Source organism: Phaseolus vulgaris, chromosome 4, assembly GCF_051622355.1.
Source record: "Phaseolus vulgaris cultivar YP4 chromosome 4, ASM5162235v1, whole genome shotgun sequence".
NCBI lineage: Eukaryota > Viridiplantae > Streptophyta > Magnoliopsida > Fabales > Fabaceae > Phaseolus > Phaseolus vulgaris.
In genome coordinates this window covers 48,275,313-48,290,978 of record NC_143501.1, presented here as the reverse complement: position 1 = coordinate 48,290,978, position 15,666 = coordinate 48,275,313, and the positions used below count along the sequence as shown (strand labels likewise).

The following is a 15,666-nucleotide window of genomic DNA, read 5'->3' as shown; positions in this document are numbered from 1 at the left end:
TGTCATCCGGCTAGATCTTAAAATTTATTTTCTCAACATAATTATGTTGTACTTGTAATTTCTTGGATTTTCAATCATCATTTTTATCATTATCTTGATTCTTACTGATATCATGGAAAAGAAGTAAACCATATAAATTAGAATTAATAACAATTGAATATGGTAATTAAAATGAAAATAATTATTAATTCATATTTCTAGCTAACACATACTTACTCATTAATAACGGGGAGGTTTCAGTTACTCTCACTAGTCCTTGCGGTTGACTGCACATTTTTTCAGCTCCTGCTGTCTTCTTCTTTTTTGCCTACATTTATTAGGTAGGACTTTGATCTAAATGAAACTGACATTGAATTAAATTATATTATAATTAGATTTTAAAATATATATATATATATATATATATATATGTACTTTAGTAATAATAATTAAAATAATTTTGATAGTTTAAATAATTTAAAATAAATATATATTACCATTTAGTTCAATGAATTTAAACTGTTATATAATTGAATTTAATTTTGTCAACTTAGTTTTAAAATTTAGTTTAGGTTCAATTAATTAATGAATTCTGTGAAACCTTTAAGTAGTTGCTTCTTCGCTGTTTCAGTTTTTGAGTGAGTGAATAAGCACATTAACAAGCAGTGGCTTTGGTGATTAAACGTTAAAAGTGAGGATTTTGGAGGAAAGAAATGTGACAACAATTGTTACCTAACGAGTCACATTGCCGTGTTATAATTGAAAAGAACAAAGAAAAATCTTTGGCCATTTATTCGCGTTGAACTTAACAACTGAGTGCATTGAGTGCTGATAAAAAAAAAAATAAAAAAAATCGAATGCTCGATAGACACGACTATATTTTAAGAAAATTAAAAATAACTAAATATAAAGTAATATGTTCTTAATTACAATTTATATCATTAATTCAACTTAATAACAAATAGTCAATGATAATCATATAAATAGACATAGATTCTGAGAATTAGATACGTCATTATTATACATTGAATACATCGAGTGCCGAATACTGAAATCTTACTTAAACGTCAAAGTACTTTTTGTAGGTATCATCCAAACTTGAAGTTCACGAGAACGAGAGATAAAGAAAGAAGAAGAATACGAGGAATTCACACATAGAAAGAAAGAGAAAGAGAAGACTGACCGATCGAGAAAAAAGAAAATTAATCTCTCGATTCAAATTCTGTTTGAGAACATAAACTAACACTAAAATTCACATAAAAACATATAAATAATAGAAGTATTCTAGTGATAGGATATGTATCCCAAATTAAAAAAATCAGTTTAGTCAAAAGTGATTTTCAGTCTAAGTAATCTATCTTTTTATTACTTATTTTCTTCTTCTTTTATAACGAGTGTTTTTTTTTATTTAGTATTTTTTCTGATTCTATTTCATAATTAATCTTTACTTAATATGTTCAATCCATTTTCATAATTAACTGTTTATGTGAAGTAAATAAATTTTTTTCTCATCATTAACTTCATATATATCAATATTAATACCGTTTCGTCATATAAATAAACTCGATCCATGACTTTAGAGTCCTATAACTTTACAGATAAGCAAAAGAGACTAAAAATTCATAATCCTTATTTTCAAAGATTAAGACCATTTTGGCACAGAAAAAGATATTACGATGATAAATGGGAGGATAAGAAGATGAAAATGGATGACATTGATGAACATAATCACACCCAGATGCTCCTTACGTCCCTGCTCGCCCTGTGTTCCTTATTGCTAATCACTTTGCCACACTCCCACTCTCATCATTTCAATTACTCGAATTGTGAACTTCCATTCAATTGCGGAGAACTCTCGGAAATCTTCTACCCTTTCTGGGGGAAGATCCGAGCCCCCGAGTGTGGCGGCGGCGAACCGTTCCAGCTCAGCTGCCATCATGCTAACACCACAATTCTAATTGGCTCACAGAATTTCACAGTGAAGACGATCGACCTCCTTCAGAAAACCATGCTATCATTGCCCCGATGGATCTAATGCCCTCCACTGTTCTTCCAAGAGTACGTCTTCCTTCCTTCTCTCTCCATTTCCCCAGCTTATTATTCTGTCAAAGTTTCTCTTCTTTTATCCATACCTTAAAAAAACTGTTTTTATATAAGAATTCATATCAACCATCTTTTTCCTCTTTGCAAAAATGGAATATTTAAGGAATCTTTTTATCATCATACTTCTCATACTTCAATTTTTTTAACAAAGTTAACACAATTTTAAGAGATAAAAAGTATAATTACTGATTAGGGTTAAGAAAACAAACTAGCCAAAAGCTTCTACTATGAAATCCTAAAATCCTTGAATTTATCCGAAAATACTTAAATTCGTTTAGAACAATTTCTTTATCTAAGCGTGTAAGAGGGTTGACTATTTTTTATTTTTTTTCACTTCAATGATTTTTTTACTTTTGAGGTTTGTGAGTTTTAAAAAGCTGAAAAAAAAAAAAGCAAATAAAACACAAAATTTATTTTAATTACTAAGATTCACCAATAGTCACCATTAACAATCATCTCATTTGAAAATAAAGAAGACACCACACTTTTTACTGCATTCATAAGGGTGTTGTTGGAATTAAAAAAAGAGAGTATGGAGGTATATGGGAAAGACATGGAGGTACAAGAAAAAAATTGCATATATTTATGAATAATTCAGTAACGACCTTTTATGAGTGTTACGATAGATCCAATATAAACATTTATTAGTATCACACTGATATCATCTTTAAGAAATCAACTTCAAATTTAATTCAATCTTACAAAAACTTGTTTAGTCTTATTTTTAATCCATGTGAGATCTTCAAAGTAAATTTGCAAATTACCCGTGATTTTGATATAAGAAATTGGATTACTTCAATTTTAATTATCTTATAAATATCTATTAAATTTTTAATTCTTTTAATTATCTTATAAATTACCTTTTTAAATATTTTTTTATTTGATTTTGTAGTTCCTTCTTTAACTCCTCTATCATAACTTGCTTTTTACCTTTCCAAACTTGTGGACTAAATTATTCATTTTTAAACAATTTGACTCGTAAATTAGAGGAAATGAAAAAAAAAAATGAATGAAAGAAGAAGATGAAATATTGCTATCATTTGATAGCAAATAAACCACAACAGGGTATTTTAAAATAATAATTAAACACTTAATAAAACAATTAGTTAATAAAAATTTAATTCAAAATATTTAAATTTATAAAATATTTAAAATTTAATTAAGTCAAATAAATATAAAAATATAAATAGAAATTTTTTAAAATAGATAAGAAATAAAGTTAAATATTTAATTATTTAGTAAATATATAAAAGAATAAAAAAAATATTGTAAAAGTTATATAATCTGAATGATTTGATAAAAAATTGACAAAGAAGTATGTCTCATCATCTTTAAAATTTATTTTACTTCTTTTCTCATTTAACAAAATTACATGTATCTCCACCGTCTTTCTCCTCTTCTCGCAAATAATTCATTCATCATCTCTTCTTGATTGTTTGTGTTATTTTCGTATGAAAACTTGTGTTTTGTAAAATTAGATTTTTTAATATTAAAATTGATTTTAAGCTTTAGTCAAATATATTTAAACATGTTATGAAATATATTGTATTTTTTTATCCATTACAAATGTTATCTTGAATTATTTTAGCTATCAAATCGGATCGGAGTAATTATTAAAAGAAAATCATAAAATAAAAATCAATTTTAAAAATAAAAAATAATTAGTTGCTATAGTAATTAAATTAGATATTATTTTTTAACCCTATTGAATTTTATTTTACTTTGCACTTCAAGGTGTCAAAGTTATATAAAAAAAATCCGTATGTAATTATCTTCGTTTACATACGGAAAAATCCTTATGTAATTATCTTTGATATATATACGGATTTTGATCGTATGTAATAATTTATATATAATTTACGTTTTTCTTGTAATGTTTTTTTTTTTTTGAAAAATTAAACTAATTAATCCAAAATCATGTGACTGTAAAATTTTATTATGAAACCAAACCCTAACTACCAAACTGTTTGGTTCATAGTTAAATTGTACAGTCCTCTAGTGTGGTGCTGCCGATAATATAGAGTTATATTCAGTTTTGTAGGTAAACGAGGGGAAAATTTCTTATATAATAACAATATCAATAACAAAGAGTTTTGATTTTTCTGTTAAGAAAATAAGTTCTCAAATTTGATATAATGATTCCCTTGGATTTAGTTCTTTAGTTTGAACAGAATTTTATAATCTAGAAGAAGCATTTGAATACTGTAGAATTACAATCAGTTTCAATGTTGAAATGCAATGTATAATATAAGATTTAAAATGTACTGTATTAATAATAAGAAAATTAAACACTAAGGTAGAAAATTAAACGCAAAAGCTTCTTTCCTCTGCATAAATTTTTAGAGTGCAGTGCAAAGTGAAGTAGAAACATATGGTGACTGAAATATGATGGTGTCATATTTGTAATTCCTCTTCCAAAAGTTAAGGGGTTGTAAAAGTAGATCAAATGTTTTCTTTCTATCTGAACAACATTCCAACAAAATTTGTACCAACACTCAAGGAATCCGCTGAATTCCTCTTTGATCATCTACTTTTGCAGGAAAATGGGAAAAAAAGAAGAAGCTCATTATTCTAGGTAATACATCTAAATTTCCTTTTATACTTTCCCATCCACTACTTCCTTGAATATTTATGGAATATATACTATTGTCTTGTGCTTCTCTCTTATCTCTTCATGATTCTATGCATGTCAGAGTCATGGAAAAGATATGCACAAAAGTAATGTTGTACACATTGTTGTATAACTGTTTACCTGTATCAGTACTCTAATCAATTTAAACTATTGCTTAATAGTTTCCACAAAATATTTGTTCTGATCTCTAATAAATTTTCATAGAGTTGGAAAATTAATGTTTGTTTAAATTTAAATTCACTATCCATAACTCTTCTTTTATTTATATTTGAGATTAGAATAGAGAATGAAATGTTAACATTTCTCATCGGCTAACAGGTGTTGCAGGTTCAGCAATTCCAGGAGTTTTAATAATAATTTCAATTCTGTGTTTAAAATACAAGTCACCAACCTGGCTAGCGAAATTTGGGCTAGCTCCAAAAAGTAATCAAAATATTGAAGCGTTCCTTAAAATTCATGGCTCTCTAGCTCTAAAAAGATATACATTATCACAAGTAAAACAAATGACCATGAACTTCAAAAAGAAGCTGGGACAAGGTGGTTTTGGTACTGTGTACAAAGGTAAGCTATCCAATGGTAGTTCTATTGCTGTAAAGATGTTGAGTGCATCGAAAAAAAATGGTGAAGACTTTATCAATGAGGTTGCTAGCATTAGTAGAACTTCTCATGTTAATGTGGTCTCACTCCTTGGATTCTGTTTGGAAGGTCGTAAGAGAGCTCTCATCTATGAATTTATGCCCAATGGTTCTCTTGACAAGTTCATTTATAGAAAAAGTTGTGAAGTCGTTTCACCTTTGAGTTGGGATATTATATATCAAATTGCAAGGGACATAGCTCGAGGGTTAGAATACTTGCACAAGGGATGCAATACTCGAATTGTTCACTTTGACATAAAACCTCATAACATTCTTCTTGATGAGAATTTTCATGCAAAGATATCGGATTTTGGATTGGCAAAACTGTGTCCTAGGAATGAAAGTATTGTTTCCTTGTCAGATGCTAGAGGAACAATGGGGTATGTAGCTCCAGAAATGTGGAGTAGAAATCTTGGAAGAGCTTCACATAAGTCTGATGTTTATAGTTATGGAATGATGTTGTTAGAGATGGTGGGAGGAAGGAAGAACATTAATGGTGAAGCTAGTCATACAAGTGAGATATACTTTCCACACTGGGCATACAATAAGCTTGAGTCGAACAATGATTTGACACCAGATATGATGATGACAACAGAAGAAAATGAGATTGCAAAGAGGTTGGCCATAGTGGGTTTATGGTGCACTCAAACATTTCCTAATGATAGACCTACAATGAGCAGCGTGATAGATATGTTGGGAGGCAACATGGATTCCCTACAAATCCCACCCAAACCTTTGCTTTCTTCTCCCACTAGATCAGTTCCAGAATATTCTTATTCTAGCCAACTTAAGGTCGGTCAGAATCTGGATGAGCAAGGCCTTGTGGAAACGAGAGGGAGCTCCTCCTACGATGACACTTCGACGCTCAAGTCATTAAGAGCGTAAATATAATGAGTATAATATGAAATAGGAGTTAAGAGTACTCCCTGTGTTGTTTATTATATGTTTAGATGATCTGTTTTTCTGTAGAGCATAATCAGGTATATATAGACTAAATTGTAACCTCTTCACCTTTAGCCATGATTCTGTCTTAATTGAGTAATTAAGGATGATTAAGTCTGATTGATTGAGATTCCTTGACTTGTACTCTCTCATAATGTTAGATACACAGGTCGGGAAAGGATTCATAAATGACCAAACATCGGGCCAGGCCCATGACCCAACAATTCTATTTCTTGAAATTAAGTTCACTGCATATTTTTTTAAATTTTCCAGTTTATACTATAAAATGAATCGTTCTACATAATTGTTGGTTGTTTCCAGTAATCTACCCTGTTATAATGGGGGAGGGCTATGAGGAGATGCTCAGGTGGATCTTGAGGAGTTCTTAATGCACTAGGAGAGCATCTTGTGAATGATATTGAGACTAACGATGAAGATCCTAGGATCTAGTTACAAACATCTTCTGATAGAGAAAAACATAGAAGAAACCCGCATGAAGATTCCTACAAAGGACTTTCACGTGGATTCCTCTAAGAAATAAGGAACCTTTGGACCTTCTGTAACATATGTTTGTTAGGGCCTTCTGTAACATGTTTTTTTGAGTGTAGGTGTTGGCACAAGATAGGTATATTATTAGAAAATTATTTAATAGAAACCAATTTTAGAAACTAAAATTAATTAGTTGTTATATTAACTAAATTAAATATTATTTTACATACTAAAAAAATTATTGATTTCTAAATTAGTTTCTATTATTGATAAATAGTTTTTAAATGGGTATCTAATTAGCTACCAAATTTAGAATTTAAATAATTGGTAGCTAAAACCTTGATAGCTAATTAGATAACAATTTAGAAACTATTTATCAATAATAGAAATTAATTTAGAAACCAATAACTTTTTTAGTCACTGAAATAGTATATAATTTAATTATTATAACAACTAATTATTTTTAATTTTCAAAATTAATTTTTATTTAATAATTTTTTATTAGTGGTATAGTCTCACTCACTATTGAGTCTAGATTCACTCTTATATCATTTTGATGGAGTAATTCTAATGCTCAGATATTTGTAATAATCTTTACTCTTATAGTGTGTTGTATGTGATTCGCAAAAGATCTAAAAAGTTTATTGTTTTAAAATTTTTGTTTAGAAATTACGTCAAATTTCTTATAAGTTCAGTTATGATCGTTCTTCCTTATAAAGTTTATTTCCTGTTGCTTGATTTGTGTTAGAGATGTTTTTGACTAAACTTAATTGTGTTTCTCATACAAAATAAACGTGTAGTGTTTAAACAAAGTAAAACATAAAAATAAGAATTAATAACAATTGAATATGGTAACTATAATGAAATAATTATTAGTTCATATTTCTAGCTAACACATATTTACTCAATAATAATAGGGAGGTTTCAGTTACTCTTACTTTTCTTCCCTGATCTTTGAGTTTGACCACACATTAGATATTGAATATTTGTGGAAATAAATGTGACAGCAATTGTTACCTAAGATTATAATTGGAAAAGAAAAAAAAACATAGGTCATTGATTGCCTTGACCCCAAACAACTAACTGCATTGCATTAAATTTGGATGTCCAGTGTATTTGTAAGTGGGACATTGTAAATCAACACTCACATTAATAATGTTGTTCAAAATTTGAAAAAATCTACAATAAAGAGGTTCTAAATAGGTTCTAGGTTCTAAATGAGGTTGTTTAGTATGATATGGCGTGTTGTATTATTAAAAAAATAATCATTAATTTAGATATAGTAAACAATTTGCAAAATAAATTTACATTATTGTTAGATATTTAGTGCAAAAATATTATGTGTTATTAGAGGTATGTTGTATTGTCATGCAAGTGATTGTTTATATTGAATTGATTTTTTTGGTTTTTTTTGGATAAAAAAAATATTGATCATTCTATATCATTATCCATCTTTTATAATATTATAGTAAATATTTATTATTTTTTCTTCTCATGTCCTCTTTGTGCACTGATACAGGTCTAGTGGGTTCCCTAAAACCATTAAGTTTACTGATCTTGAAGATTTATTCGAGAGAAGGAGTCTTCAATTCAAAACATTTTCCTTTAAGAAGTCTTTTTTGAGGGCCATCAATTATAGTGTGTTAAAAATTATTAGAGAATGGAAGAATGTTGAAAGTGGGGTGTTGAAGTAAAAAAATTTCTGCATCTAATTTATAACAAAAAATTAAAACATACAATAGATTTACAAAATGTGTTTGCATTTTTTTCTTTAGCTCCACAGAAATATAAACCCTAAACCCTAAATAGGTGATTCCAAATAAGTGATTCCATTGCTTTGTCCCATATAAATTTGGATGATCCATTGTGGGGGCAGCATCAACAGAGAAGTGGGGCATTGTAAATCATCTGCAACAGCTCATGCAGCTACTTCACTAACAACTAACACAAATTTTTGCAACATGTAATTCTTCCCTTTATGATGAACGCTGATGTGTTTATATACCTACATCTTATAAGCAAAATAGAAAAAAAAAAAAAGCAGAAACATTAAATAACAACTGCAAAATCTTAGTTGCCAACACCACATGGGTTGTTTCTCTTAATCCCAGAGGTGGATTCTTCTTATGAAAATTATGGGTTTGAGCCTTGAGGTTGACTCTGAAAAGTGAAGAAGCATGATGCTCTGAATTTGATGAAATGGTGTGTTCTGATTCTGATTTTCCTACAACTGCTCTTCAATAGGCGTGCAAATGTTTCTTCTTGGTAAATGTTTCTTCATTGCGTGTATAAAGGTTGAGATTTGAGAGATTGGTTGATGATCAATGACCTCTTAATGTAAAGTTTCCATCATAAAGAAGGACCATGCCCTTTCACATGCATCACATTGCTTATATCTCATGCATTTATATTTATACGAATAAACAAAATTAGAATCGTCTTGATAGAGGGTGTGGATCACAGCTTTAGTAAAACGTCACAAATTCTGAGAAAATTGGAAAACTTGAAAACAGAGCAGAGACCTAGAACAAACGAATTTACTACAAATGAATTTACGAAGAAAAACCTAATTTCCTAACTTAGGTTAGAACTAAAGTAACAAACAAAAATTACGCGTTGATGATGTGTAATTCATACTCTTTGGAACAGAAAATATTAAGATGAGATGATAGTATAGAAATTTATAGAGAAATGTAATAAAAAAATTGAGTAGAAATTATTCGAATAAGCGTTGACCGAATTCTTTGAATGAGGGAGAGAGGGAGAGACCGGGTCGTGTTTGGGGAATAGTGAAATGTATTTTGTTTGGGAGTGAAGAAAGTAAGAAGAAAGTAAGAAGAAAGAAGAAGGTAGTTTCGTGGGAGGAGTGTTTGGATAATTGGTATGTATGACGGTGTGAAGAACTGCTTCTTCTATACCTTTCATTTCTCTGAGAGAGGGAAATGAGAAGAACTACGATGATGAATGAGATCCACAGCACAGTCACCCTCTCTTTCTTCCTCTTCATCGCTTTCCCACACTCCCACTCTCAACCACCGCCACCGCCTTGTGCTCAACAGTCATACATGTGCAACATAAACGTGCTCGCCATCTTCGATCCTTTCTGGGAACAGAGTCCAACGCGTCAATGTAACGGCGCCCACCCATCTTCCCAGCTCATCTGCTATGCTGGTTATGATCAAAATTTGACGGTGAAGAAGGTGAACTACACCACTCACACCATGACACTGGGGCCAATAGACACTGTCAACGATGTTTGTTTTCCTGGTATTTTGAGGAGTTACGAGAACATGTCCAAGAGTCTGTTAGAGTATTACACTTCAGTGCACAACGTGACCGTATTCTTGGATGGTTGTCCTTCTGACATCCCGAAATTCCCTTCAAAACGCAAGTTTAAGTGCGGGGGTGGTGTGTATTATTTTGAGGAGGCATACAAGGAGGTTGATCTGCTCAAGGAATACCCACTGCTTAAGGAATGCAATGGGCGTTTGTGGCTGCCCAGTGCCGCTCCTCTGGTTCATTATGATGATAGTGATGATGGAGCTGCAGTTCTGGAACAAGCCTTGAATGATGGGTTTGGGGTCTACTATGATGTTCCTCAACATTGCACAAGATGCACCGAAAGTAACTGCGGGATCGATGGTTATGATGAATATGTAGTTCCATGCGAATACTATTGCCCAGATCAACACTGTTCTCCTCCCAGTAAAAGTATGTCTTCTATCTTCTCTATTCCTCTCATATCTTACATACAAATTCATCTTTTTAGCAACTCACTTCCCACTTTGATGCAACAATAACCACAGCAAATTGAGTGCAGTCTTGGAACACCTGCAATTACACCATGTCCACTAACCACTTACCAATCCACACTTCATTTTTCATTTTCTTAAAAAAACTCCTTTGCTTTCTTTTACAATGACTTATATCCTTCCTCCCACAGTTTCTTTCCACACCAAGTCCCATAAAGCTTGGGTTTTCCTATTGTTCTACCTTCGCTTCATACACCCAAAAACCACAACACACTCCAATCACATCAATTTCACTTCGATTCTTGTTTATCAGTCTCCTGGGACATTATGAAAACAATTTAAAAGAGGTTTCTTTAATTAAAAATCATAAGAAAGAGTATTTTGCATACAAAATTATTTTCTATGAATTACATGACACTAAAATAAACTTACTACACCTATCAAACAACTTAATTTAAATACTAATGTATATTTTTATAATGGATTGTCAAATTAATGTTTTTACGTGTCAAATATTTTTTTTTCTTTTACCATTTTCTATAAATTCTGGCATCAAAATTTAATTGTCGTAATTGATTTTCAATTTTATTCAATCTATAAATAAATATCTTTAGTTTTGATTTTGCTCAAGTTAATTCTTATTTTTTTTATCTTTTTTTATAAATACACACCTCAAAATTTAGATTTACTGTAGTCGTTTCTTAAAGTATATATATATTTTTTATAAATATACTTCTTTATAATAAATATTTTTTATTAAGATACTATTATTATTATTATTATTACTACCACGATTATTATTATTAGTAATTCACTCAAAGTTGTCAGAATATTATTTACAAAAAATTACTTACTTTTAAATACTAATTATAGCAAAATTAAAATTTTAGGTATTTATTAAGAAAAATAAGAATTTAAACATTAATTATAAAAAAATTAAAATTCAGAATATCTATTTATATATGGGATAAATTTTAAGATAAATGAGGATACAAATTAAATTTTAGGATATTTTAATTAAAAAATAAAATTTAAACATTAATTATTATATATATTGCTAGCTTACACATATTTACTCAAAAAATAACTGGAAGGTTTCAGTTACTTTCCTTTGTTGACCAGACTTTGGTTGACTTCACATTTTTGCTCGTCTTGCTGTGTCTCTCTCTCTTGGTCCCTACAATTATTAGGTACTTGCTTCTTTATGTTCTCACTTGACCCACTCAATAAGCAAATTAGCAATTACTAATTACTAATCACAACAAGGTGTTTTAAAAAATAATTAAAAACTTAATAAAACCATTATTAAATAAGAATTCAATTAAAAACATATAAATTTATAAAATATTTAAAAATTTAATTTAAGTCAAATAAATAGAAAAAATTAAAAATAGATAAGAAATAAAGTTAAATATTTAATTATTTGGTACAGTAAAAATATATAAAAGAATAAAAAATATTTTAAAAGTTATAAATTTGAATGATTTGACAAAGAAGTACGTCTCATCGTCTTTAAAATTAATATTCCTTCTTTTCTCATTTAACAAAATTACATATATCACTCTCAATTTCTCGCAAATAATTCATTCATCATATCTTCTTGATTATTTGTGTTATTTTCGTTTGACAATTGTGTTTGTCTTTTTTGTATTAAAATTGATTTTAAACTTTAGCGAAATATATTTAAATACGTTATTATAAAATATATTGTGTTTTTTATCCATTACAAATTTATCTTGAATTATTTTAAGTCCACATCAGTCATCCACTCGAAATAATTCTTCAACGTAACACTCTAGGAATCCTTTGATTTCCTCTTTGCTCATCTACTTTTGCAGGCATATTGGAAAACAGGAAGAAGCTCATTATTTTAGGTAATAAATATAAATTTTCTTTTATACTTTCCCATAATCCTACTTCCTTGAATATTCATGAAATATATATACTATTGTTTTGTGCTTCTATCTTATCTCTTCATGATTCTATGGAAGATATACACAAAAGTACACATTGTTGTATAACTATTTCCATGTATCAGTTCTCTGATCAATTTAAAGTGCTTCATAGTTTCCACAAAATATTTCATACTGATCTCTAATAAATTTTCATAGAGTTGGAAAAATTAAAGTTTGTTTAAATTTAAATTCACTATTGGTAACTCTTCTTTTATTTATATTTGAAGATAAAAGTAGATTAGAGAATGAAATGTCAACATTAATTTCTCATCTGCTAACAGGTGTTCTAGGTTCAGCAATTGCAGGAGTCTTAATACTAATTTCAATTCTATGTGCAAGATACAAGTCATCAACCTGGCTAGCGAGTTTTGGGCTGACTTCAAAATGTAATCAAAATATTGAAGCATTCCTTAAAATTGACGGCTCTCTGGCTCTAAAAAGATATAAATTATCACATTTAAAACAAATGACCAAGAACTTCAAAGACAAGCTGGGACAAGGTGGTTTTGGTACTGTCTACAAAGGTAAGTTATTCAATGGCAGTCCTATTGCTGTAAAGATGTTGAGTGCATCGAAAGAAAATGGTGAAGAATTTATCAATGAGGTTGCTAGCATTAGTAGAACTTCTCATGTTAATGTGGTCTCGCTTCTTGGATTCTGTTTGGAAGGTCGCAAGAGGGCTCTCATCTATGAATTTATGCCCAATGGTTCACTTGACAAATTCATTTATAGAAAAAGTTGTGAAGTCGTTCCACCTTTGAGTTGGGATATTATATATCAAATTGCCAAGGACATAGCTCGAGGGTTAGAATACTTGCACAAGGGATGCAATACTCGAATTGTTCACTTTGACATAAAACCACATAACATTCTTTTGGATGAGAATTTCTATGCAAAGATATCGGATTTTGGATTGGCAAAACTGTGTCCTAGAAATGAAAGTATTGTTTCCTTGTCAGATGCTAGAGGAACAATGGGGTATGTAGCTCCAGAAATGTGGAGTAGAAATCTTGGAAGAGCTTCACATAAGTCTGATGTTTATAGTTATGGAATGATGTTGTTAGAGATGGTGGGAGGAAGGAAGAACATTAATGGTGAAGCTAGTCATACAAGTGAGATATACTTTCCACACTGGGCATACAATAGGCTTGAGTTGGACAATGATTTGAGACCAGATATGGTGATGACAACAAAGGAAAATGAGATTGCAAAGAGGTTGGCCATAGTGGGTTTATGGTGCACTCAAACATTTCCTAATGATAGACCTACAATGAGCAACGTGATAGATATGTTGGAAGACACCGTGGATTCCCTACAATTCCCACCCAAACCTTTGCTTTCTTCTCCCACTAGATCAGTTCTAGAATATTCTATTTCCTGAAATTAAGTTCACTTGTGTATTTTCCAGTTTATACTGTAAAATGAACTGTTCTACATAATTATTGGTTGTTTTCAGTCATCTACAATCTCATGTGATAGTTACAAGAGAGTGTAAAAGCTAGCTACCAATTGACCTGAGTTAGAAAAATATTTTGTAATGAACAATCAAAAATACTAACTCTAATGTCGAATGACATATTTATTACTTTAAACGATGATAAGCGCTGAGTAGATGCTTGTTGCTTGATAGATGCTTGTTGGTGATGGATTCACGACTTGAAGAGAATGAGGAAGTAAAAGGGTGTTGACATAAACACTAAAAACATATATTTCACACTTTAATAAATTAATGTTTTATTCATTTTTATTTTATTGTTTAATTTAAAATATTCTTATTTTATTATAAACATGAAGAGTGAATTATATCTCTTTCTTAAGTTTGAACCTGTTATAGTGGGGGAGGGCTATGAGGAGATGCTTGAGTGGATCTTAAGGAGTTCTCTATATAGTAAAGAAGAACATCTTGTGAATAATATTGAAACAAACGATGATGATCCCAGGATCTAGTTACAAACATCTTCTGACAGAGAAAAACATAGAAGAAAACCGCATGAAGATTCCTATGAAGGACTTTCATGTGGATTCCTTTAAGGAATAAGGAATGTTAGGGCCTTATGTAACATATGTTTTTTTTTGGAGTGTAGGTGTTGGCACATGATAGGGTTTTGTTTGGAAAGTGAATATGACAATTAGGTTATTAAAAGCAGAGTTTGTGGATATAAGTGTTGGATTCTAAATATGGAGGTTGGAGGGATCTGAGTCAAAGAAACAGTAGTTCAAATTCTCTTTGGTGAAAAAATTTGAAGGAACTTTGGTCTCTCTAGAGGTGGAAAGATAAGTTTGAGGATAATTTTTCATGGGAATTGCAAATGTTGTCCATAATAATCCAATTATTAAAGGGGTATGGATTTAACATTATTGAAACATAGAAATCATTTGGTCTTCAATAATGTCACTCCGGATGCCACATATATTTTTTTGGCTCCATTGTAGGAAAAACCTCATTAAATTTTAACAACAAACAAATTCATATTCTCATTTTTACTTAGTTACTTAGGATATCAGTATTTGTATTTTAACTATTTTTCCAATCTTCTAATTTTGCTGCTATGTGATACTATGTACAAACACAAAAGGATTCTGTCATGTTTTTTTAGAAAAGAGGATTATATCACACTAACATTGACCAACCAAAACATATATCATATATAGCATATAACATGTTTGTTAATGTTCCTATGCATCTCCTAACTAACACTACAAGAAGTGCTTTTAGAAACTAAATTTTTGTTTCTAAAATGATAAAATTAGTCACTAACTTAATTAGAAACTAATAGTCTTAAGTGACTAAAATCATGGTCGCTAATTTTAGATACCAATTTAGATTCTAATTTAGAAACCAATTTAGTTACCATTAAATAAAAACCAATTTAGTGACCAAATATATAAAAACTAATTTAGTGACCAATTATATAGAAACCAAATTAACAACCAATTTCATTGAAACTAATTTAGTGACCAAAATATATAGAAACTCATTTAGTAACCAAATATATAAATACCAAAAAAATGGTCACTATATTGATCTCTAAATAATTTAATTTTATTATAAAATATTATTTTATTTACCTACTTACTCTTTAATATTTTATATTTATTTATATATTTAAATTCATTAATTTTAAAATAATTTTATAAAATTCGTCAACTTAAATCTTTTATATTTTATATTTATTTAT

At 29.8% G+C, this 15,666-nt stretch overlaps 1 protein-coding gene and 1 pseudogene across 2 annotated transcripts; both read left to right on the top strand.

Annotated features, from left to right (window-relative positions):
* Positions 1-1,565: 1,565 nt before the first annotated feature.
* LOC150028144 (LEAF RUST 10 DISEASE-RESISTANCE LOCUS RECEPTOR-LIKE PROTEIN KINASE-like 2.5 pseudogene) lies at positions 1,566-6,957 on the top strand (annotated as a pseudogene). Its single transcript, XR_016520530.1, has 3 exons — positions 1,566-2,037; positions 4,622-4,657; positions 5,033-6,957. The product of XR_016520530.1 is annotated as an LEAF RUST 10 DISEASE-RESISTANCE LOCUS RECEPTOR-LIKE PROTEIN KINASE-like 2.5 pseudogene (transcript).
* Positions 6,958-9,406: 2,449 nt separating this feature from the next.
* LOC137837997 (LEAF RUST 10 DISEASE-RESISTANCE LOCUS RECEPTOR-LIKE PROTEIN KINASE-like 2.5) lies at positions 9,407-14,167 on the top strand. Its single transcript, XM_068647194.2, has 3 exons — positions 9,407-10,491; positions 12,371-12,406; positions 12,769-14,167. The coding sequence occupies exons 1-3, from the start codon at positions 9,723-9,725 to the stop codon at positions 13,866-13,868; spliced, it is 1,905 nt and encodes a 634-aa protein (XP_068503295.2). The 5' UTR covers positions 9,407-9,722; the 3' UTR covers positions 13,869-14,167.
* The last annotated feature ends 1,499 nt before the right edge of the window (positions 14,168-15,666 follow it).